Genomic DNA, 21,510 nt, shown 5'->3' on the forward strand with positions numbered 1-21,510 from the left:
AAATTAGAATATGAAAAGGAGATTAATTTGAGAAAGCCCAAGTTCAAAGTTGGTGATATTGTAAGAATATACAAATGGAAAAGCCATTTTGAGAAAGGTTATACAAAGAGATGGACTAATGAATTATTTTAAATCGTTGATGTAATGGCTACAAACCCTTGGACCTACAAATTATATGATTTAAATGGAGAAGAAATCTTGGGTTCATTTTACTCGCAAGAATTACAAAAAACACAAGTAAGCAGCTAATACCCTTGAAAATAATAAATAAATAAATAAAATGTAATGGGGATACGTTTTTAAATCTGTGAACCCCAAACACAGAATCCCACAACTTTTTAGTTGGGGCTTAACTTTTGTGTGTGTATAATGGGGATACGTTTTTAAATCTGTGAACCCCAAACACAGAATCCCACAACTTTTTAGTTGGGGCTTAACTTTTGTGTGTGTATAATGGGGATACGTTTTTAAATCTGTGAACCCCAAACACAGAATCCCACAACGTTTCAGTTGGGGCTTAACTTTTGTGTGTGTATAATGGGGATACGTTTTTAAATCTGTGAACCCCAAACACAGAATCCCTCAACTTTCCAGTTGGGGCTTAACTTTTGTGTGTGTGTGTATGTGTGAGTGAGTCATAATAATATACAAACCCTAACCCAACCCCAACCCTAACCCAACCCCATCCCTAACCCAAACCCATCCCTAACCCAACCCCATCCCTAACCCAACCCATCCCTAACCCAACCCCATCCCTAACCCAACCCCATCCCTAACCCAACCCCATCCCTAACCCAACCCCATCCCTAACCCAACCCCATCTCTAACCCAACCCCAACCCTAACCCTCACATTCAAAATCCCAACCCCATCCCTAACCCAACCCCATCCCTAACCCAACCCATCCATAACCCTCACATTCAAAATCCCAACCCTAACCCAATCCCATCCCTAACCCAACCCCAACCCTAACCCTCACATTCAAAATCCCAACCCTAACCCAACCCCAACCCTAACCCTCACATTCAAAATCCCAACCCCAACCCTAACCCAATCCCATCCCTAACCCAACCCCAACCCTAACCCTCACATTCAAAATCCCAACCCTAACCCAACCCCATCCCTAACCCAAACCGATCCCTAACCCAACCCCATCCCTAACCCAACCCATCCCTAACCCAACCCATCCCTAACCCAACCCCATCCCTAACCCAACCCCATCCCTAACCCAACCCCATCCCTAACCCAACCCCAACCCCAACCCTAACCCTCACATTCAAAATCCCAACCCTAACCCAACCCCATCCCTAACCCTCACATTCAAAATCCCACCCAAACCCTAACATAATCTTTCTTTTCTTCTTTTTTTAAATACGTATTTCTTTTTTTTTTTTTTCCTCTTCTGCCAATTCTGTCTTTCAAGGCTTTCAAGTTTGAAGAAGTAGAAATGGGAAGAAAGAATTTTCCAGCATTTTCTTCCTCGAACTTTCTTGATATTGCTTAAATCAAGCGTCATTAAATAAAGAACATTGTTCATTGCTTTAGAATCCAAAGAGTCTCCAAGAGGAACCCCACAGGTAGAGTCTCCAAAATAAAACCAACTTTCCAAGTTCCCAAGGTATAACCACATTCCTGTTGAGCCTCCAAGATAGGTATCACATTCCGAGTCATCAAAACAAAACCCCCATTCCGAGTCTCCAAAAATATAACCATCTTTCCAAGTCCCCAAGGTAGAACCACAATTTTCAGAAATATTGGGGGTTTCCGTGATAAGTCTCACATAGTATAACTGCGGACCATCAGGGAAAACTTCCCTTTCCCAATTTTTTAGGGTTTCTATGATGTGTCTCACATAGTATAACTGCGGACCATCAGGGAGAACTCTCCTTGCCCAATTTTTTAGGGTTTCTATGATGTGTCTCACATAGTATAACTGCGGACCATCAGGGAGAACTCTCCTTGCCCAATTTTTTAGGGTTTCTATGATGTGTCTCACATAGTATAACTGCGGACCATCAGGGAGAATTCCCATTTCACAATTTTTTAGGGTTTCTATGATGTGTCTCACATAGTATAACTGCGGACCATCAGGGAGAACTCCCCTTTCCCAATTTTCAGAAATTTGTGGGTCTCCAATGTATGACTTGTATTCTGGCTCATCAAGGTAGAACTTGTTCAGTGGGTTTTGTTTTGATAACTCACAACAAGTATCATCATGGTAAAACTCTTTTTCAGGATTTTGTGGATCTCCAAGGTATAACTCTTTGGTTGGGTCATCAAGGTAGAACTCGTTCTGGGGGTCTTGGTTGTTCAAAATGTCTTCAAACAAAAAAATAACTTCATCCCAAGTTGTGTTAAAAGCAGAATTTTCATTTCGTATCTCAGATACAATTTCCTGTGAAAGAAAATAACAATGTATTAATTTAATACAATATTTTTATTTGTATAAATCAAGCTCTATGAATATTAAAATAAACTTTGTTAACTCTTACACGAGTCTCATCTAAAAAAAAAAAAATTAAAATAAATAATTAAATTAATAATTAATTAATTAAATAAATAAACAAACTTACCTCCATTGATAAGAGGTTCGAGTCCAGTTCATCAATCTGAAGGTTGAGTTCCACACAGGTAGTAGGACTCCAAGGAATAGCAAAGTTATCCCATTCCATTTCGGCATAGTAGTCCATTCTCAAGTGAAGCAGAAAGCGTGTTTGAAAAAGCCTGTGTGGTCGGTGCCTTTTATAAGGACTGGGTGTGTCATTTACTGTGGAAATTCCCTGGGCGTGTCTTAACTGGAAATGATGTGATGGGAATTCCCTGAAAATGATGTAATGTATTACCTGGAAATGATACAATGCTAAAGAGTTTATAAAGTGGGTGGGGCTTAGCAAAAGTGGGCGGGGCTTCACAAAAAGTGGGCGGGGTTTAACAAAAGGGGGCGGGCTTACCAAAAAGTGGACGGAGCTTAACAAAAGGTGGACAGAGCCTACCAAAAAGTGTGTGGCACTGGATGCGCTCAAACAAGTACATTGAGGGAGGTTTACCATTTTATCTTAGCTCAGTTAAAATATCTTAATAAAGAACCAAACTCAAACATATTTTTTGTTAATATATTAGATGGTGAAGAGAGTGGCAAGAGAATTAAATTATTTCCCACGCATAAACAAATATTTGTAGGGTCGTTGTTTGAGTGGGCCAAAGATGATTCACCAGATGATATTAAGAGTAAAAGGTCCATAAGGTCAGAAGGATCACAGGTTCACACAGAAGGACCATTGTTTAAGTGGTCTAATGAATAAGGATAACATGTCAAAAGGTTAGAAGGTTCGTAAAGAACAGGGTGAGAGAAATAGAGGTGTTTAGGGGCAATGAGGGAGGGGAAAAATTAACATTTAAGTCAATGGGAAAATGAGAGTGTCCCAGAAGCAACATATATACACTACTTCGCTATGATTGGCTTTTTTTTCTTTTCTTTTTTTTTTTCTTTTTTTGTATACAAGATCGAGGCTCGTGAAACAGCGAACATTAATCACACAGAAAGACAAACCGACACATAAAACAAATAACATCGGGAGCGGTAGACAAGATGAGGAGGGAGGGGGAAGGACACAAACACAACATTTGAGAGCAGGGACCGAGAGACATCGAGAGATCTGTGGGAGGGAGAGGGCTTTGGGGGGGGGGAGGCATGGGAAGGGGGGGGGGTGGGAGAGGTATAAAACATATGGACACTGCCAGGACTTCCACGAAAGAAGTTGGAATTTCAAACAAGGTGGATCAGGGGTGAATTAGTGGGGGTAGAAAAGATCAAGGTTTTGGATGGGGGAAGATAAGAGATGGTGGTGAACAGCTGTTTTAAAGACCTGGAGGGAGGAGTGGGATTGAAGAGAGTGAGGGAGTTTGTTCCAGAGGCGGGAGAAAAGAGGATTGAAAGAGTGAAGGTGAGCAGAGAGCCGAAATCTCGGCAGTTTAACCATCAGAGGGTTACTGGCAGATCTTGTGCGACCTGTAGGAATATTTGGGGGACAGAGCACAGAGAGAGCTGGGGGTGCAAGGCCGGAGAGGAGTCGGTAGAAGACAGAAAGACCACCGACCTGCCTGCGGTGAGTGAGTGAAAGGCCCTCAGAGATAGCTACATCGTGGGAGATTCCAATAATTCTGAAAGCTTTGGTTTCAACAGCGTGAAGCCGAGCTAGGTGTGAGGCAGGAGCACCGGCCCATAGGAGGAGAGCAGTATTCCATTGAGCTGCGGATGAAAGCCTTGTCTGTGGTGAGGAGCTCAGGTGTGCCTCGGAAGGACTTCGCACGACGGAGGATGCCCAGTCGGCGACTGGCTTTGGAGGCCAGCTTGGAAATGTGGTTTCCCCAAGAAAGATCATGGCAGATAGTGAGACCCAAAAGCTTGAGCGACAGAACTTCTTGGAGAGGATTGTTGAGAAAGTAGATGGGAGGGTTGTCCAGTCGATCTTTTCGGAGAGACATAGTAAGAGTGTGAGATTTGTCACGAGTGAAAGACATGTTCCACTTGTTTGCCCAGTCTGTGATTTTGTCCAGGTCTTCAGAGAGTGAGGAGGCTGCAGACTGCAGATCTGAGGGAAGAGGAATGGAGCGGCAGAGAGTGGAGTCATCAGCAAAGACATAGAGAGGATTTTCCAGAGAGTCGGAGAGATCATTGATAAAGACCAGAAAAAGCACAGGGCCCAGAACACTGCCTTGGGGAACTCCAGCCTGAACAGGAAGGGGAGATGAGAGAAATCCATTCAGGGCCACACGTTCACTATGACCAGAGAGGAAGTCTGCAAGCCATGCATCGAGATTTCCATGGATACCAAAGGAGGAGAGTTTGGTGAGCAGAGCAGGGTGCCAGACCGTATCGAAGGCACGTGATATGTCAAGGGAGACAGCTCTGATTTCCTGTTTGGCATTGAGGACCTCCATCCATTGTTGAGACAGCAGAAGCAGCATGTCCAGAGTAGAGTGACCTGGTCTGAAACCAAATTGATGATCAGAGATCAAGCCATTGGAGAAGAGGAAAGATTTCATATCCGAAGCAATGATGGATTCCATGACTTTGCTGATAATTGGGAGAAGGCTGATTGGTCTGTAGTTGCTAGGATCTGTTTTTGCACCTTTTTGTGTAAAGCGGTAATGTTTGCTGATTTCCAGGATGCTGGCAGATGACCTTGAGCAAAAGATAGGGTGAAAAGAACAGAGAGAGGGTGAGATAGAGCGGCAGAGCAGGATTTTAGGACCCGTGGGCTGATGCTGTCTGGTCCAGTTGCAGAATCAGAGTCGAGGTTTGACAAAAACTCCTCCACCTTGTCAGGAGAGAAGGACACAGAGTCCAGGAGCAGTTGGGTTCGACTGGGAAAGGTGGGAACAGAGAGAGATGGGTTTGGGACTAAAGATTTTGAGGCAAACACAGAGTTGAGGCATTCGGCTTTGTCACGTGCGATGTCAACTGTGTGGCCATTTGAGGTAAGGGAGGGGATGGAGGGGGAACAAACACCAGAAACAGATTTGACCAGACGCCACCAGGATTTGGAATTAATAAATTTGGATTTGGATTTATGGCTTAAAGGAATCATTAAAGCCAAATAATCAAAATGTTCATTTTAAAATACAAGTAAATAGCTATCAACATGAAACGACTCGTATGAGGCCGTGGTAAAAAATGCCACAATATAAAACAAGAGCAGATTGCAGACCCTCGCCAGGACGTGTTTTAGTGGTTGTTGAGGCTTTGATGTTAAAACAAATATGGCGGCCGAACTACGTGACCGATGACATTATTTTGTATCCTGCACCAAATTTATCCTGAGATGACACAAGAAATTTCATCTCGATTGGATGAAGTTTTATACTTGTTGAATTATGACATCATAATGGAGGGACCTATGACATCATAAACATATTTTATTCCCCATGGAGAGTTCTTCACAATGAGCCATGTCTCAATTTTTTCTATTCAGCGCTTTCAGAGATAGAGGTGCAAAGTTTTTCGTTTTTTCCAAGATGGCGCCCATTCCACGTGACCTCTGACGTTATGGGTGGTAATAAGTCCCGCCCATTACATTATAGGTGGCAATACGCCTCGCCCATCATTACATTATGGGTGGCAATACGCCCCGCCCATCATTACATTATGGGTGGCAATACGCCCCGCCCATTACATTATTGGTGTCAATAAGTCCCGCCCATTACATTATGGGTGTCAATAAGTCCCGCCCATTACATTATGGGTGTCAATAAGTCCCGCCCATTACATTATGGGTGGCAATAAGTCCCGCCCATTACATTATGGGTGTCAATAAGTCCCGCCCATTACATTATGGGTGTCAATAAGTCCCGCCCATTACATTATGGGTGTCAATAAGTCCCGCCCATTACATTATGGGTGGCAATAAGTCCCGCCCATCACATTATGGGTGGCAATAAGTCCCGCCCATTACATTATGGGTGGCAATAAGTCCCATCCATTACATTATGGGTGGCAATAGGTCCCGCCCATTACATTATGTGTGTCAATAAGTCCCGCCCATTACATTATGGGTGTCAAGTCCCGCCCATTACATTATGGGTGTCACTAAGTCCCGCCCATTACATTATGGGTGTCAATAAGTCCCGCCCATTACATTATGGGTGTCAATAAGTCCCGCCCATTACATTATGTGTGTCAATAAGTCCCGCCCATTACATTATGGGTGTCACTAAGTCCCGCCCATTACATTATGGGTGTCAATAAGTCCCACCCATTACATTATGGGTGTCAATAAGTCCCGCCCATTACATTATGGGTGTCAATATGCCCCACCCATTACATTATGGGTGTCAATAAGTCCCGCCCATTACATTATGGGTGGCAATAAGTCCCGCCCATTACATTATGGGTGTCAATAAGTCCCCCCCATTACATTGAGTGTCAATAAGTCCCGCCCATTACATGATGGGTGGCAATAAGTCCCGCCCATTACATTATGGGTGTCAATAAGTCCCCCCCATTACATTGAGTGTCAATAAGTCCCGCCCATTACATGATGGGTGGCAATAAGTCCCGCCCATTACATTATGGGTGTCAATAAGTCCCGCCCATTACATTATGGGTGTCAATAAGTCCCGCACATTACATTATGGGTGTCAATAAGTCCTGCCCATTACATTATGGGTCAATAAGTCCCGCCCATTACATTATGGGTGTCAATAAGTCCCGCCCATTACATTATGGGTGTCAATAAGTCCTGCCCATTACATTATGGGTATCAATAAGTCCCGCCCATTACATTATGGGTGGTAATAAGTACCGCATAATGTAATAAGTCCCATTGCATTATGGGCGTGACGTCCTTTCCGATGTTTCCACGTGATTGAGCACCAATGTGTAACCATTTAGGGTGTACGTCACACTCCACAGGTGTGCATGCTTTATTTCGTGTAATCACGTTGGACTTGCAGTTTCCCCAAAATCCGAATCAAACATTTGTTTTGCAACCTGCGTGCGAAATCATTTACTAGAGAAGCTCCTCGAATGTAAATGTAAGTATATCGATGGTAGTAATGATTTGTAAACGTTTGTAGATTTTATCACTGCGGAATTTTCACAATATTAACATTAAAAATGGAGTCGTGAATGTGTGTTGTAAATGTGTTGATATTAAAGAGGGAAAGTTTTATGGATTTTACAAGAGAGCAACAAAACTTTGTGTTCGAAGTGAAACATTCAGTTGTCACTACGGGTAGGCCCCGCATGTTACATGTGCTCTTCATGTTCTCACTGCGTGTTCGGAACTCGTAAGTAGCATTTCCGTGCCGATCGAACTTTACACACGTGGGGTGTAAAGTTACCAAGCAGCTAGCTAGCGCTTGCCAAGCGAGCCGTTCCTTATCGAGGGCTATGATGGAGTGCTTGCTCGAGTGCTTAAGCCGCTTGGCGAGCGAGCCGTTCCTTATCGAGGGCTACGATGGTGCTTGCTCGAGTGCTTAAGCCGCTTGGCGAGCGAGCCGTTCCTTAGGGCTACGATGGAGTGCTTGCTCGAGTGCTTAAGCCGCTTGGCGAGCGCTCCACAAGAATCTTGATAACTGAACACACCCCAGTTGTAACGGTAGCGACAAGACAGCGTGCCGACCGAAGCGTTACTCAGGTAAATAAGTTGTTGCTGAGGTGTTGTTTTCATCGCGCTAAGATGGCGGCGGCCGTCGCTACCCGGAAGTAGTCCAAAGTCGAGTCAACTCAGGCGCTGCGAAAACAATCAATTCGTATGGGGAAATTGTCAGAAGTGGGAGGATTGAAACTAAAAACGACGGCCCAGGTAGCATTTGTTGGCGTACCACGATAGCACTGTTACCATGGAGACCGCCATGGCGGAGTGATTGTTTGGTGACGGAACACCCACGTGGTCTCCTGCACAGCTGATCACTGCGTACCGATGCGTCATGCACAAAAGCTGTGAAGGTGTTTTCTACCAAACAAAACCTCAAAGTAGAAAAGTTATCTTTCCTCGAGTTTCGTTCCAAAAATAGATTACCTGAAAGACGCGACACGTGATTGGATGTCGAACAGAGTAATGACCCAGATTGGGAATCGCTCGAGTCCGGGACAACATGTCTTGCTCTGCAGCAAACACCTGGCCCAGGTAAGAGTGATGTGGAGTGTTGAGAGCTGTGAATATTGTGACTTCGTCATGGAGAAATTTCGACGTTATTTGGATACGATTTCCCCATATACGGTGCATATAGTGTTATAACTATGATAACGTTGATGGGAAAATATCTTGGTTACCCTAATTAACTTGACCTTCACCTTTAGTACATATTAGATACTGCTGTAATGTTGAACATTAGGTTACCTTTCACCAAGCCCAGAACGGGAATTACACGTGCATTATTACCTCTGGCCAAAGGTGGATGGAGGTTATGTTTTCACCCCTGTCTGGCCGTTTGTGAACAAAATATCTCAAAAAGTTGTGGACGGATTCGGACGAAATTTGGCAGAGAAGGAGTGTATGTGACGAGGACGAAATGATTCGATTTTGGTGAAGATCCGGATCCGGATCCGGCTACGAGAATTTTTAGTGATTCTTCACCATTGGGAGATCGGGCCAAAACCGACACATAGCAGGATATCTCAATAAGTTGTGGACGGATTCGGACGAAATTTGGCAGAGAGGTAGCGTTGAAGATGTTGGTGAAGATGTTGGTGAAGATCTGAATATTCATTCATTCATATGAGAATTATTAAATTTTTTAAGTGATTCTTCACCATTGGGAGATATGGCCAAAAACGATACATAGCAGGATATCTCAAAACACGGAAGACAAGACAAGGAAGAATCGATTCAATGTTTGTAAAGATTCGGATCCAGCGAGTATAATTTTTTAAGTGATTCTTCACCATTGAGTGATATTGAAGCGCGGTGCTACGCGCGCGACTTGCTACCAAGGAGGAAGCGGACAACGCGGTTAAACAAAAGTGTCTTTATTGACAAGAGGTCACTGTAGCACTGGCGTGCTCCGGGCTGCGCGCCCAGTGTATATCCTGAGGCCACGCCTACCCCTCAGGCGTGGCCCCCGCCCACTTGGTGCGCGGAATGATGTCACCACGCCAGTGGGCTTTCGTGTCCGCCACACGCACCCCCCCCCCCCAAGAATTCCCGCGCACCTGGAGGGCCAGTTTGCGGGGCAAACGGATGACCCGGCCGAAGCGCCCTCTGGCGACCGGCGGCGTCCGGGGTGTAGGGATGCCAGCTGGGATGCCCCCGGCTGTACCCGGGATGGGTGCCGGACCGGGGGGCGGCGTGCCGGCGGTGCTGGGCGGTGCCGGGGGTCCGCCCGCCGGGGGGTGGCCCCGACGCGGGGGCTGAGCCACCGGCGGTGGGTGGTCCACGTCGAGGTGGGCCGGCTTGAGTCGATCCACCGAGACGCGGTCGGGAGTACCGCCGATGTCCAAGGTGAAGAATTTCACCCCGGTCTCCAGCACGCGGAACGGCCCGTCATACAAGGGCCGCAGTGGTGTCCGGTGGGCATCGTGCCGGACGAAGACATACTCCGCGGTGCGAAGCTCCAGGGCGATGTGCGTGCATGGGTGGGTGCCCGTGGTGCGCCGTCGGCACCGGGGCGAACCTCCGGGCGGTCTCCTGCAGCGCGGAGCGCTGCTGTGCAGAGCGGAGTCTTGCAGAGCGGACCATGGTGCCGTGGAGTGCGCGCCGTTGAACGGCACCTCGGTGACGCGGAGGCCCGTAACGGCGGTCCGCAAGGCCTGGACATCGGGGTCGGCGGCCTGGTCCGCCGCCATCCGGGCATAGTCGATGCCGAGGTGGACCGCGTGGGCAACGGACCGGGAAAGGCAATCCGCCACCGGGTTGTCCTTCCCCGCGACATGCCGGATGTCCGTCGTGTATTCGGATACGGCCGAGAGGTGACGCTGCTGCCGGGCCGACCACGGCTCGGCGACCTTGCCCATCGCGAACACCAGTGGCTTGTGGTCGACGAAGGCCGTGAACGCACGGCCCTCGAGCAGATGGCGGAAGTGCCTGACCGCCAGGTGGAGCCCGAGCAACTCGCGGTCGAAGGTACTGTACCGGCGTTCGGGCGGGCGAAGCTGCCGGCTGAAGAACGCCAGCGGTTGCCAAGCTCCACGCACCCATTGCTCGTCCACCGCGTAGTCCGAGGCATCGGTGGTGAGGGCGATCGGTGCATCGGGCACCGGGTGCGCGAGCATGGTGGTGTTAGCCAAGGCGAGCTTCGCGCCCACGAACGCCGCGTCCATCTGCTCGGTCCAGGTGACGTCACCTTTGCCCGGCTTCCCCCGGAGGGCCTCGTGCAAGGGGCGCAGGAGCTGGGCGATGCGGGGCAGGAAACAGTGGTAAAAGTTTACCATGCCCAGGAACTCCTGGAGCCCCCTGATCGTGCGGGGGCACGGAAACCGTTTCACCGCCTCCACCTTGGCCGGTAGGGGCACGTCCTCGTGCCTGGTGACGCGGTGCCCCAAAAAGTCGATTTCGGCGACACCGAACCGGCACTTGGCGGGGTTCACGATCAGGCCGTGCTGGCCCAGACGTTCGAAGAGCGTACGGAGATGGTGTAGGTGCTCTTCGCGGGACACGCTTGCGACGAGGATGTCGTCCAGGTATACGTACACAAAATCCAAGTCGCGCAAGACGCTGTCCATGAGGCGCTGGAACGCCTGAGCCGCATTCTTCAAACCGAAAGGCATCCGAAGAAATTCGAAAAGACCGAACGGCGTGATGACAGCCGTCTTTGGGACTTCCTCTGGCCTGACGGGGACCTGGTGGTAACCGCGTATGAGGTCCACCTTCGAGAAGAAGGACATATTCGCCAAGCGGGCGGAAAAGTCCTGAATATGGGGGACGGGGTAGCGGTCAGGGGTGGTGGCGTCGTTGAGACGGCGGTAGTCCCCGCACGGTCGCCATCCCCCGCCGGGCTTGGGCACGATGTGGAGCGGCGACGCCCAAGCGCTCTCGGAGCGCCGCACGATGCCGAGCCGCTCCAGCGTATCAAACTCCGCTTTAGCTACCGCGAGCTTCGTCGGCTCGAGGCGGCGTGCTTGGGCGTAGACCGGTGGCCCGGCGGTGGGGATGTGATGTTCCACTCCGTGCTTGACGGTCCCCGCCGAGAAGGTGGGCCTCGTGAGGGCCGGGAAACAGGCGAGGAGGCGGGTGAATTTGTCCGCTGCCGGAAGCGTGCAGATGAACCTGGCCGGAACCGAGCCGCTCAGCAAGCCGCTCGGCGAGCCGCTCCGTGAGCTGCTCAACGAGGCGGGCAGCGCGCATGCGAGCGAGCTGAACGTCTCAGCCTGGACAAGCCTTCTGTGCTTGACGTCGACCAATAGGCCATTGGCACAGAGGAAGTCCGCGCCGAGCAGTGCCATAGGCACGTCGGCAGTGACGAACGACCATCGGAAAACCTGCCCTCCGAACCGCAGAGAAAGGCAGCGTTTTCCATACGTGCGAATGGGCGTACCGTTGGCAGCAAGCAGCGCGGGGCCCTGGCCCGTGGACTGCTTGTCGGACGTACCGGCGGGAATGACACTCACCTGCGCTCCCGTGTCGCACAGGTAACGGCGCCCGGATAAGGTGTCCGTTATGTATTGGAGGCTGTTTAATCGGCCGGCGCTCAGTGCCACTACCGAGGGCCGGCTCGGGCGTTTCCCGACCTGCCGAATGAGCACGGCGGGCGACATTGCCGAGCCTCGTGGCCGAACCTAGCGTGGAAATGGCACCAGGTTTCCGGCGAAGCCGGAGGCCGCGGTTTCTGCGGTGGTGGTGGGCGGGGCGTGGCGGCCGCCACGAGGCGCCCCTCGGAGCAGGGGTGCGCACCCGCAGGAGGTTCAGGCTCGGGAGCCACTACGGCCGCACCGAAACTCGCCCGCGTGTCCAAAGCCGCGTAGAACTTGTCGGCCTCGGCCGCGATTGCACGGGGTTCCGTTGTCGCAGAACCGGCCAACGCGAGGCGGACTTGTGCCGGCAGCTGGCGTCGAAATAACACCCGGAATAGAGCGTTCGGGGTTTCTTCGCCCATGAGCGACAGCATATGGTCCATTCGGACCGACGGTCGCGTGTCACCGAGCTCGGGGAGGTCCAAGAGGCGATCGGCCCGTGCGTCCACGGTGAGGACGAACGTGGCGAGGAGGAGACGCTTGATCGCCCCGTACCTGTCGTGGGCCGGTGGGTTCCTCAGGACCGACACGACGCGGGCGGCCGCGCCGGCCCCGAGGGAGGTGACCACGTGGCAGTAGCGTGTCTCCTCCGCCGTGATGCGTCGAAGCCTGAACTGGGCTTTGGCCTGCAGGAACCAGATCTCCGCCTGAGCTTTCCAGAACTCGGGGAGCTTTATCGCTACCGCGTTGGTTGCCATGGCTGTGGCGGGTTCGGGTGGTCAGTGACGGCTGACCAAAACATCGGAGTCACCAATGAAGCGCGGTGCTACGCGCGCGACTTGCTACCAAGGAGGAAGCGGACAACGCTGTTAAACAAAAGTGTCTTTATTGACAAGAGGTCACTGTAGCACTGGCGCGCTCCGGGCTGCGCGCCCAGTGTATATCCTGAGGCCCCGCCTACCCCTCGGGCGTGGCCGCCGCCCACTTGGTGCGCGGAATGATGTCACCATGCCAGTGGGCTTTCGTGTCCGCCACAATATGGCCAATCAGGCGGAGGTATGCTCTCTACAGAGTGCCGTTCTAGTTATTAGTTGTATTATTTGTTGTTATTATTGGCATTAATTAATATATGCTTTTATTGCAATGCTATCATTGCCTTTATTTTTGTAATTACAACGCCATGGAAGGGCCTATTAAACTGCTCTATACACCTTAATATAACATGGTGTGTGTTCAAAACATGGAAACTCTTCCGGATTCTTTATAGTTAATTAGCCTCATGAACTCAAGAGATCATGATCATTTTGGTATCACATTCCACATCGGAAAGCCCCAGTAGAACTCCACAAAAAACATGGCACACACACATTGTCCATTTATAGCAGAAGTCGGCGGAGAGCGAGAATAAAGGACACGAAAGCATTGCAGTGTCGACAAGTACAGCACATTACCAGTTACCGTCAGTGCCGCAGTTACCACGTCACCGTTTGTTTCCTCCCGCCCCTCCGACAAGGTCGATATGGGATCGGGGAAGGAAGACGTTAAAATGAACTCCGACCAACGGATCATCCATCCATGTACTTTTGTGTATGTGATATTTTGGAGAGGGGTGATGATGGTGATGGTGGTGATGCACAAAAGGAGGTGGGAAGTGGTGTGTGTGGACACCACATGGAAAGGAGGCCACAGCTGGTTCATCCTTTCAAAAGCTGGAAAGCCACAAGATAACCGAAAGAAGTGGACAGCACAGAAAAAAACTCGATTTGATTCTGATAATGGTAAGGAAGTGACAGCTGTGGAAGGTTAAGGATTGCAAGACAGTGGCAGGAGAACGTGCACAAGCCTGTGTTGTTTGTGGTGAGGATAAAGAAATGGAGCAAAGTTAAAAGCAGAGATTGGAAAGTTATTAGGTGGGGGGAGTGTTGGAGAAATGTCTCCGTAGAGTACAAGGAGAGGGTGACGGCCAGATATGAGCAACTTGGCGAAGAAGGTTTGGAGGAGGAGTGGAAGACGAAAGGAAAGGGTGCTACATCGAGTGCTACATCGAGGGATAGAAGCCTGGTATGGTGGATGGAGGAAATAGCAAAGGCAATTGGTGAAAAGAATGAGGTTTGGAAGGGGATATTGAAGATCAAGGATAGAGGGAGGCAGCCCGATGCACGGTTGCTGCATGTGTATGGGCAAAATAAGAAGGCAGCAAGGGGAGCTGTGGATAAGGTGAGGAATGATATGGAAGATGAGGTGTACAATAAGTTGGAAGAGGATGGTGGGAGGAAGATGATCTATAAATTGACTCATGACAGGTTGTTGTTTTTGTATACAAAGTCGAGGCTCATGTAAGAGCAACACATGAAACACAAACACAATAAAACATAAACTAAAGGGAGCGGGAGACAAGAGACGGAGAATGAGGGAAGCACAACAGTTGAGAACAGGGACAGTGTGGAAGGGTGGGGCTGGGAGAGGGAAACGGTATAAAACAAATGGACACGACTAGGACTTTCTGGAAAGAAAAACGGAATTTGAAAAAGGTGAATTTTGGGTGGATTAACGGGTAGAAAATATCAAGGTTCTGGATGGGAGAAGATAAGAGATGGTGGTGAACAGCTGTTTTGAAGAGTTGGAGGGAGGAATGGGATTGAAGAAAGTGAGGGAGTTACAGAGGTGGGAAAATAGAGGAATGAAAGAGTGAAGGTGAGGAGAGAGTGTTGCTTTTGGCAGTTTTACCACAAAATATTTGGGGGACAGGGCACAGAGCAGGGGGTGCAAGGCAGGAGAGGAGCTGGTAGAAGACAGAAAGACCAACAACCTGCCTGCGGTGAGAGAGTGAATGGCCCTCAGAATCGGCTTCATCGCGGGAGATTCCAATGATTCTAAAAGCCTTGTTTACGACAGCGTGAAGATGGTCTCGGTGTGAGGCAGGAGCACCAGCCCAGAGAGGACAGCAGTATTCCATCATGCTGTGGATGAAAGGCTTGTATGTGGTGAGGAGCTCAGGTGAGCCAAGAAAGGACTTCGCACGATGGAAGATGCCCAGTCGGAAACTGGTTTTGGAGGCCAACTTAGAAAATTGGTTTTCCCAGGAAAGATCATGGCAGATAGTGAGACTCACAAGCTTGAGTGACGGAACTTCTTCGAGAATTGTTGAGAAAGTAGATTGGAGGGTTGTCCAGACGGTCTTTTCGGAGAGACATCGTGAGAGTGTGAGATTTGTCAGGATTGAAAGACATGTTCCACTTGTTTGATCAGTTTGTGATTTTGTCCAGGACTGCAAAGAGTGAAGAGGCATGCATGTTGAGGCATTCAGGATTGAAAGACATGTTCCACTTGTTTGACCAGTTTGTGATTTTGTCCAGGTCTGCAAAGAGTGAAGAGGCTGCCGACTGCTGATCTGAGGGTTGAGATATGGAGCGGCAGAGAATGGAGTCGTCAGGAAAAGATAGAGAGGATTTTGTCGAGAGTCGGAGAGATCATTGATGAAGACCAGAAAAAGCACGGGGCCCAGAACACTGCCTTGGGGAACTCCAGCCTGGACAGGAAGGAGAGATGAAGGAATTCCATTTGGAGTCACATCTTGACTACAACAGGAGAAAGGAGGAGAGGAAGCCATGCATGTAGATATTCATGGATACCATAAGAGGAGACTTTGGTGAGCAGAGCAGGGTGCCAGACCGTATCGAAGGTACGAAATATGTCGAGGGAGACGGCTGATTTCCTGTTTGTCATTGAGGACCTCCATCCATTGTTGAGACAGCAGAAACAGCATGTCTAGAGTAGAGTGGTCAGAATGGTCTGAATCCAAATTGATGAACAGAGATAAAGCCATTGGAGAAAAGGAAGGATTTAGTATCAGAAGCGATGATGGATTATTGCCCAATCACAATGAATTTGACCGAACAACGATGTTAAGCAAGTGCTAAGACTTCACAGATAATTGAACGACATTTGGGCAGACGGCACAACAACAAATATGAACAGTATCACAGCCAGCAGCGGCATTCAACTCGTTGCTGAAGAGTTGTTTTCACTGCTGTAAAATAGCGGCGGCCGTCGCTAACAGGAATTAACCCAAAGTTGCGTCCACTCATAGAGAGTACAATAAGAAGAGGACTCAGGAATTAACCCAAAGTTGCGTCCACTCATAGAGAGTACAATAAGAAGAGGACTCAGGAATTAACCCAAAGTTGCGTCCACTCAGAGAGTACAATAAGAAGAGGACTCAGGAATTAACCCAAAGTTGCGTCCACTCATAGAGAGTACAATAAGAAGAGGACTCAGGAATTAACCCAAAGTTGCGTCCACTCATAGAGAGTACAATAAGAAGAGGACTCAGGAATTAACCCAAAGTTGCGTCCACTCATAGAGAGTACAATAAGAAGAGGACTCAGGAATTAACCCAAAGTTGCGTCCACTCATAGAGAGTACAATAAGAAGAGGACTCAGGAATTAACCCAAAGTTGCGTACACTCATAGAGAGTACAATAAGAAGAGGACTAGAACGCCACTCTGACGTCGACCGATATGCCTCCACCCACATTATTAAATCATTATACATACTTGTACCAAGTTTGATTTAAATCCCTTCAGCTCTTCTCAAGTATCACATTTTAACCTGACATGACCTCTGACCAGTTTACCCCAAAATCTAATCAGTTAATCTTTACATCATTATACATACATATACAAAGTTTGAATTAGATCCCTTCAACCGTTCTCAAGTAATATACCTATTAGACTCTGACCTTTGACCTCTTGAACCCAAAATCAAATCCGTTCATCTTTGCATCAAAATGCATACTGGTACTAACTTTGGTCAAAATTCCATCACTGGTTCATATGTTATCGTGGTAAAAGGATTTTAATCTCCCATGACCTCTGACCCTTGACCCCAAATATAATCAGTTCATCTTTATATTATACATACCTGCACCAAGTTTGACTTGGATCCCTTCAGCCATTCTCAAGTTATCAACCTATCAGAGACTTTGACCTTTGCCATATTGACCCCAAAATCAAATCACTTCATCTTTGCATCATAATATATACTTGTACAAACTTTGGTCAAAATCCCATCACTAGTTGACAAGTTAACAGAGTGAAAGGATTTTCATCTAACATGACCTCCGACCATTGAACTTTGACCTTGTGACCCTAAAAGGTAATCAGTTAATCTTCACTTTATTATACATACCTGCACCAAGTTTGACTTGGATCCCTTCAGCTGTTCTGAAGTTATGGTAGAAACGAAAACCTATCACGGACGGACGGACGGACAGTCGGATGGGCAACCCCGAAAACATAATGCCTCCAGCGGCTTCTTAAAGTCGCATCAACAATGGACCTGCCAATGGGCATTTTGGAGTGGTGTGGAGGGGTTTTGCATGTTTGTAGATTTTAAAGCATTAGGATGAAAAGAAGAAGTAACAATAAAATCATGGACTGCATGTTTCAGTGACGTTTTCTGTCATGATCAACCCATCCCCAGGAAGGGCGGGCAAAAATTTAAAAATATGGATTAAAAGCACAGATTGTTTATCAGCCTCACATTTTGACCTTGTACCATTGCAGAATCTGAAAGTGGTCAAATGAAAAGAATGTGCAAAACGGAAACAAAAGCTTGAGAGAGAGTGCACGGAGAAGATGATGAGTAAATTGGTTGTGGAGCTGGCTCTGACACCGCTAAAACCTGCAGGAAAGCAATCACTGGGGCATCAAGAAATGCAGAATAAGTCTACATCAGCCTGGACATACCACACGCTAGAAAAAATCCCTGAAGAATCGCAGGGCATTATGATGGAGGATAAGGATATAAAGTATGAAGAAAAAGTACAGGCAGACGAAGATAGCAACATGGCGATAAATAAAGGATGGAAAGAAAAGGCACTAAAACGAGTCAAAGGGGATTTCAGAAGGAAAAGCTCTTTCAATGCCAATACTTCCTTGGATTTCAAGAATGAATTTGAGTCAAAGGTAGAAATCTATACATCTGAAAGAAAATTTCAGTGCATGGAGATGATGAGAAAAAGTGAAGAACTTGTGGAGCTGGCTGGTATACCAGAACCACCTGCAGGAAAGCGATTGCTGGAGAATCGTGAAGAGCACAATGGTGAGTCTGCACCAGACTGGACGTACCCCACACTGGAAACGATCATTGAAGAATCGAACAGCATTGTGGAAGATGAGGATGAGGATGAGAAGCATGAAAGAGTGCAGGTAAACTCCAGCATGACGATAAATAAAAGATGGAAAGAAAAAGTACCAAACGGAGTTAAAAGGGACTTCAGAAGGAAAAGCTCTTTTAACACAAAGAATTACTTGGATTTCAACAATGAAGTCGAGTCAAATGTAGAAATCTATACACCAGAAAGAAAGCTTCAAAAAAACGACTTTAAAAATGAACAAATGCAACCCGTGGACAGAGAAGGTATCGATGGCCGAGCAGTTGAGGGGAAAAGCAAAGAGGTTGAACAGGACGACCATTCTTCGATCGATGACACGCAAAGTGTCGATAAAACATATTCTTCTGCCGAGAGAGGACTCTCGCTTTTCTGCCTGTCTCCACTGGCAAATGCATCTTTTGACCGGTCAAAGACTCCTGGCATCAAGTGGAAGCGACAGAAGTGCAAGACAAGGCAGAGAACAAAACAAAAGGTACGTGATGCAATTTTGCTTTGAATGTTGCACAGCAAACACGATTAGCTTTCGTCCAACGGAAGAACACAGAATACATCCTTGACTAGTACTAACAACAACAACAACAACATGCATTTTAAGGCCATTTTCCCTGCAAGAGTGGGGGTTAGCCTTGCGGTCCCCATGACGATCTTCTCCATTTTTCCCTATTTTCTGCATCTCCCCTTGTTAACCCCCCCTTGCCCGCATTTCTTCTTCGACCATCTTTAGCCAAGTCTTTGTCGGTCTTCCCCGTCCTCTACTTCCTTCTACATTCATTTCCATCACTCTTCTCAACCAGTCACTTTCATCCTTCCTCAACACATGACCAAACCATCTCAACCTGTTTCTCTTCACAGCATCAATCACAGGCTCTATTCCCATCATCTTTCACAATTCATCATTTGTCTTCCTCTCTCTCAACGATACTCCGCACATCCATCGAACCATTCACATTTCCACCCTTTCCAGCCTTCGTTGCTGCTCCACGCTCATTACCCATGTCTCGCTCCCATGAATCATAACACTTCTCACACATGCAGCATACACCTTTCCCTTCAGCTTCAACGACACTCTCCTCCTCATCAGCACGCCACTCAGTTCCCGAAACTTCTTCCATGCACATCTCACTCTAGCAACCGTTGCCGAGTCTGATCCACCTTCTCCATTCAGCACGTCTCTGAGGTAGCAAAATGTTTTCACACCTTCCAGCTTCACGCCGTCTCCAAGATCCAACTCAACATTTCCTCCATCTGCAGCTCCCTCTGTGCACACCTTACATTTGAATGTAGCTGCCACACTGGTTAATGACCCTCTCAGACCACTACATTTTTGATGAACCCACTCAGCACATTGTACATTGAATGGAGTTCACTCCGACACCCTTCCTGCACACAGCACACGGCCACTTCCCAGTTCTTTCCACCTCACCACATGCTTTACCACTTGCCATCACCTTTGTTTTTCCGATATTCACCTTCAGACCTTTTGTCTCCATACATGTCTCCATGTCTCCAGACTGTTGTATTAACCATGCAAAAAAATGTAAATTATGACATGAAAGTACCAAGAGGCACTATGAAGGTCTGGGAACAATATTTAATTGGTTTTCGTTAAATTTTGAATTTTTCAATATTCTGATTCCGATGCCCCAAACTCTGTTGCGGAGCGTCAGTGGTGCTGAAGAACTTTCTTAGCAAGGGTTATACCGGGTGGTTTGCCATTGCCTTCCCAGGAGTAATTTGGAATTTGTTCATGGTGCTGGCGATACCTCGCATACTCCTCGTGGAGGACTCAGTGGGATCTTTAACGTCCACCAACTTATGTCGGCAGATGGGATATCTAGTTTAATGTCCATCCTAGGGATGGCACACACATTGAGGAATCATCCTGATTTTTCAAAATATCAGTACATGTACTTGGAAGAAAAAAAACCCCCTTGATTATATATTGAACCACAACGGCACTTGGTAGAGAGCATACCTCCGCCAAACTAAACAGTTTACGTTTTGTATCCCACTGATAGGCCGGATCTGGATCTTCACCAAAATCGAATCAATTTGTCCTCGTCACACACCCAACCTGTCCGCCAAGTTTCATCCAAATATGTCCATAACTTTGAGATTTTGTGCTCAGACAGACAAACGGGTGAAAACATAACCTTCGGTGGCGGAGGTTTAAAAAACAAACGGTCTGCATATGTCTTGGACTATGATCTCTTTTTGAGAAATAACTCCGCTCAAAGTAATTGAAAAACAAACAAACTAGAACGCCACTCAGTAGAGCGCATACTCCCGCCGTGGGTGAAGTTGGAATAATACGTTTTGTTTAACATCCCCTCTCCCCAAAACAATAAATGAAAAAGAAAGTAGGCCCTAACTGTCAGAGAATTTATTTTGATATATCTCGGAATGAGAAGAGAAAAACATCATTTAAGAATTAGAATAAAAGCTTTAATGCAGTAAAACAGAAAAAAATTCCCCAAAAAAACTCCCAAAAAAATTCCTGGATCCGGAATAATATCCTGAGCTTCACCAAAAACTAATCAATTCTTCCTTATCCCAAGGGCAATCATCCCACCGACTTTCATCCAAATCCGTTCAGAACTTTTCCAGATATCTTGTTCACAAACACACGAACACACACACGGACGGACACGATCGAATGCATTACTCCCTGGTGGGAGTAACAAACTTTCATGAAGTAGTTTTAAAACTTGCCTGACAAACTGACAGACTTGTAAGCATGTAAACCATTTTATTAACATCAAAATAATGGAGAAAAGAATACAGAATGGCATCACAGCACAATATTACTCTACTGTGTTGTATCGATACATTGCTTTCATAGTTTTCATCATGAAATCCAGGGGGTGAATAAGCAATGAATACACGTCATGTGCAACCTGTGTCTCACAGCACTGGATAGATGATGAGAAAGAATGGACAACTCGGGCGTGCACACTGATTGAGGAAGCGGAAGACTACGAGCTGCAAATCGAGTGAATGAGTGATATTTACTGTACAAACTTTGTGGAAGACACTATTGTTTTCCCCTCAAAATGATCAGTTTCCGGAAAGAAAAGTGGATTTACGGCAGCCGCCTCTCTCTCTCTTCCCCTCCCTCCCCCCCCCCCCCCCCCCCCCACCCCCCGACCCCAACCCACCTTTATATGGTAACTCCAGCATGACCAACTTCCTGCAATAAATCCTGATTTTAACATTA

At 47.5% G+C, this 21,510-nt stretch overlaps 2 protein-coding genes across 3 annotated transcripts; one reads left to right on the plus strand and one right to left on the minus strand.

Moving 5' to 3' along the window:
- Positions 1-1,337: 1,337 nt before the first annotated feature.
- LOC144890960 (uncharacterized) lies at positions 1,338-2,612 on the minus strand. The gene is made up of 2 exons (XM_078772840.1): positions 2,573-2,612; positions 1,338-2,394 (listed from the first exon to the last, which is right to left on the minus strand). The coding sequence occupies exons 1-2, from the start codon at positions 2,576-2,578 to the stop codon at positions 1,339-1,341; spliced, it is 1,062 nt and encodes a 353-aa protein (XP_078628966.1). The 5' UTR covers positions 2,579-2,612; the 3' UTR covers position 1,338.
- A 4,760-nt stretch (positions 2,613-7,372) lies between these two features.
- LOC137420639 (uncharacterized) lies at positions 7,373-21,510 on the plus strand. Of its 2 annotated transcripts, none has more exons than XM_068105874.2 (3): positions 7,373-7,535; positions 17,683-18,765; positions 21,204-21,510. In XM_068105874.2, the coding sequence occupies exons 2-3, from the start codon at positions 17,755-17,757 to the stop codon at positions 21,288-21,290; spliced, it is 1,098 nt and encodes a 365-aa protein (XP_067961975.2). In that variant the 5' UTR covers positions 7,373-7,535; positions 17,683-17,754; the 3' UTR covers positions 21,291-21,510. The 2 variants fall into 2 exon arrangements, with proteins under 2 accessions (XP_067961975.2, XP_078628563.1); XM_078772437.1 differs by lacking the exon at positions 7,373-7,535 and adding an exon at positions 8,211-8,632.

This window comes from Myxine glutinosa, chromosome 2 (genome assembly GCF_964187855.1).
Source record: "Myxine glutinosa chromosome 2, kmMyxGlut1.1, whole genome shotgun sequence".
NCBI lineage: Eukaryota > Metazoa > Chordata > Myxini > Myxiniformes > Myxinidae > Myxine > Myxine glutinosa.

Bases quoted from the DNA above. Each gene is read 5' to 3' on its own strand.
- LOC137420639 (XM_068105874.2), top strand. From the start codon at position 17,755: ATGATGAGTAAATTGGTTGTGGAGCTGGCTCTGACACCGCTAAAACCT. The intron at 18,766-21,203 runs GTACGTGATGCA...TGTGTCTCACAG, and splicing joins GGCAGAGAACAAAACAAAAG to CACTGGATAGATGATGAGAA.